Source organism: Pteropus vampyrus, unplaced genomic scaffold, assembly GCF_000151845.1.
Source record: "Pteropus vampyrus isolate Shadow unplaced genomic scaffold, Pvam_2.0 Scaffold121, whole genome shotgun sequence".
Lineage (NCBI taxonomy): Eukaryota > Metazoa > Chordata > Mammalia > Chiroptera > Pteropodidae > Pteropus > Pteropus vampyrus.
Genome location: NW_011888902.1, coordinates 3,047,900 through 3,051,360, shown reverse-complemented (window position 1 = coordinate 3,051,360; position 3,461 = coordinate 3,047,900). Strand labels below are relative to the sequence as shown.

Here is a 3,461-nt window from a genome sequence, read left to right as displayed (position 1 = left end):
TCACGGCTTTGTCTACACTCGCTGTCTGTGAGTGGCCACTGCTTTTCCGTCCGGTGTCTCAGGGACTGCCACCACTGCCCCTGACCCCAGAACTGCTTAGGCCTGCGAACGCTGCTTCCTAAGGAGGCTTCTCTGTCACCTGACATGTTTCAGCCTGAGGGTCCGCCTTGCTGGTTTCTGAGCTGAAGCTGTTTAGAATCTTCGAGGCTTGTCCCGTTGCCCCTGAGCCTGCTTTATGTCCCTCCAGACAGTTGTCTCTCCGAGGCTTCTGAATGTTCAGGCCTTGAGTAGTGTGTCATCCTGCTAAACCTTCTCTTGGGAGGTGTGGGGGAAGCGTCCAGTGTTTTGCTTCCTTTGGCGTTTGCTCTTCTTCAGGAAAGCTCGGTCGCGTTAGGAACGTTTCATGGTTCACCTAAGTTCTTCCCTTCCCTTCTCTCCCACATCTAAGGCGGGCGTTTTTGTTGGACCTTTTTCCTTTTCCTTTGTCATTGTTTTCTGGGCCAGGCACTTGTTTTTCCAGCATAATTTTTTTTTTTTTTTTCTCATCACAGTGAGAGAAATGAAGTCAGGGGCTCATGGGTCTGCCAAAAGCAGCTGTTGGCCAAACAAATCTTGTCAACATTCACCTCTCTGAGTGGATCACCTCACTCGAAAAACATGTCCCAGCTAAACCCAATGTCTAATCCGGGACTGCACTCAAACTATCATATTCTTGCCTCGATGCCCTCATCCCGTCTCATTGTCCCTGTGCCTGTTTTGGGTCCTAACTCTGTTTCTTGACCTGTTCTGCAGGACACAGGCAATGCCTCCATCTACAATAACTTTTGCTTTGAAGCTCATCTAATAATACCTTAAATATCTATGCTAATCTTCCTAGCCTTCTCCTCTCAAATAATCTAAAATTTCTGGAAGCTTTCTCCAGCTTGCCAACTTTCACATAGCGGTTTCTTGTCTTGGTTACTGCGTAACCAACCACCGCACATTTAGTGGCGTAAAACAACAATCATTTTATGGTACTCGGGATTCTGTGGGCTGGAATTTGGAAGGGACACAGTGGGAAGAGCGTGCCTGTTCCACGGTGTCCGGGGCCCCAGCCGGGAAGACTCAGAGGCTGGGGGCTGCCTCATCTGGAGGTGCATTAGCTCATGTGCCCGACTCTGGAGCTGGAAGTTCTCGATATCTAGGACATGTGACCCCTCTGTATGGCTTGGTTTCCTCACTCGAGAGCGGCCTCAGGTCATTACGCGTGGTGGCTCAGGCTCTTCCACACGAGAGTGCCATCAGATGAGGTCGTTGCTTTGATGCTTTTTTTTGGCCCAATCGGAGATTCTCTGGGTTCCAAGCAAGTGACGAGATAGAAGACGCGTTGTCACGCAGAAGGCCGTGTGGGGTAGGAGATGTAATTGTGGCCGTCTCTGGAAAAGCAGCCTGCACTATCTGCCCTCCAGCTACGATTCGCGTCATTCCACACACGAAATACACTCGCTCATCCCCAAGACGCCTTAAGTCTCGTCCCCTCGGGCGTCGGCTTCGGGTCCTCGGGTCACAGCTGCTTGAGTGTCTTCCTCTTCACCCGAAGATCTACGAGCTCAAGAAATGAAGCACCTGCTTCCCTCACACCCAGCACACGATGGCGGGCCTGGCGTGGGCTAGCTGCCACACTCCGCAGGCGCTTCTATTTTGGACAGTGTTCACAGTTTTAAGAGGATGACTTTCATTCGCTCCCCGGGCCCGGTCTTGTCTGGTGGTGGTGGTGGGACAGTCCAAATTTCCATCAGCTATCTGACATCTTGACTTTCCGCCTCTGAAAAGTTCTGTTTCCCAGTACCCAAGCTCAGCTCAACTCAGCTCATCATCTCATCTCAGCTCATCATCTCATCTCATCTCCTTCTAGAGAATGTTGAGGTGTACGTGCTTTTCCTTTGCTTTTTTTTGCATCTGCCTAGTCTCAAGAAAACTCTCTCTTCCTCTGGCTTGGTCTGTCGGTCGTTTCTGAGAGCAAACTACTCTCCCTCTCATTTTCTTTGCACAGTAAGACTGAAGCGTATAGAATAAACCAGTCTTCAAAACTCACAGCCATGAAGTCCTATTCAAACAGCCCCGTATTTAAATAACACCCATTCTTCTGTAGGGAATACAGAAGAATCGCCTGCTATTATCTGCCAAGGTCAAAATACTGCCTGGCTCATACTTACTGAAGACTTAAAACCCAATAGCTCCTGCCCTGGTCTCCCCTGGAGCCTCAATCACTGTGTGTTACTTTGGCCTCTAGATTCTCACCTTTATCCTCAAGGTTCTTGCCAACTCACCAGCGTGTTAGGGCGTTAGGGACTAATAAATAATATATTTTTCTTACTCTCCTGAACTTAGAAGCAATAAATAGATAACATATAGATGCCAGTTGAACATAAAATATCAACCGTATTATAGATATTGAAGGATATGGCTTAGATGTATAGCAATCAAGAGCTTCTTAGTAGTTCATCCTAGAATTAGACTCACCCCATCCACCGGGCAGAGCCCGCCTCATTTCTCACAGACCAGGATTGCAGGGCCCCGTGGGAGGGAAATCTGAAAGAGAAAACCCAGAAAGATTCGCTGAGCGTGCTCCACGCTTTGGGCCGTGCTTACTAATCCTGCCTCTGGGAAAAGTTGGGGATGCGACGCCAAGAAGCCATGAGCGTCACTCTTGTGGCCGTGCCCTTTGTGGAAATGCGACGTTTGGGGAATGGGAAAAAGGCTGTGAGCTGGGAGGCACCGATGAGAACCACGTAGACCGTCCGCTGGGTGACCTATTCCTTTTGATGGGAGAAGGCAGACTTGGGACAGGCATTCTGAGACAACATGTCTCATCTGAAGCCGCCAGACGCCTGTGCCTTGGACCCCTCCCCTGCCCCTTCCCACACTATTAGCAGACTTGGATCTAAGCATCCTGCTCAATAAATAGCAAAGATCCAATGCTTAGAGATGCTACGAAGACAAAGTTTTAAAAAAGGAACCAGCAAAAAGGCGTATGAAAAATGCATGGAAAAATAATAATTACCCCAGGTAACAAGAAATTTTCAAATAAAAACATGAATGAGAACTGTCAGAACTCAGGGAGAAAATGGATGATAAGAAAAAGTACAGAAATGAAAACTCACATCAGAAGCAGTGAGACAGAAGAAACACTATCAAATGCAACCCATGACATGGAAGACAGGCTTGAGAAGTGGGCCAAGGAATTTAAAGTGACTAGAAGGAAGACAACAGATCCGGACAACAGTGGAGACACTCTCTGTACATACTAGGTGTTTCCTGAGGCAGAAAGCAGACAGATGTACCAGAAAAAAATTACTCAAAGATAGAATAGAAGAGAATTTATTCTGAACTAAAGGCAGATAAAAATCTGCAAATCAAAAGAGAAAATTGATACGGAGCAATCAATACATAGATTCTGGAGACGTTTCTGAATAGCGAGC

At 47.6% G+C, this 3,461-nt stretch overlaps 1 protein-coding gene across 1 annotated transcript in view; it reads left to right on the top strand.

Annotated features, from left to right (window-relative positions):
- SLC30A10 (solute carrier family 30 member 10) overlaps window positions 1–3,461 on the top strand; it is a 28,968-nt gene that overhangs the window by 6,398 nt on the left and 19,109 nt on the right. Inside the window, exon 3 of the mRNA XM_011366143.2 lies at window positions 1,826–1,907. Coding sequence (XP_011364445.1) covers window positions 1,826–1,907 — 82 coding nt within the window. The remainder of the gene's footprint in view (window positions 1–1,825; window positions 1,908–3,461) is intronic.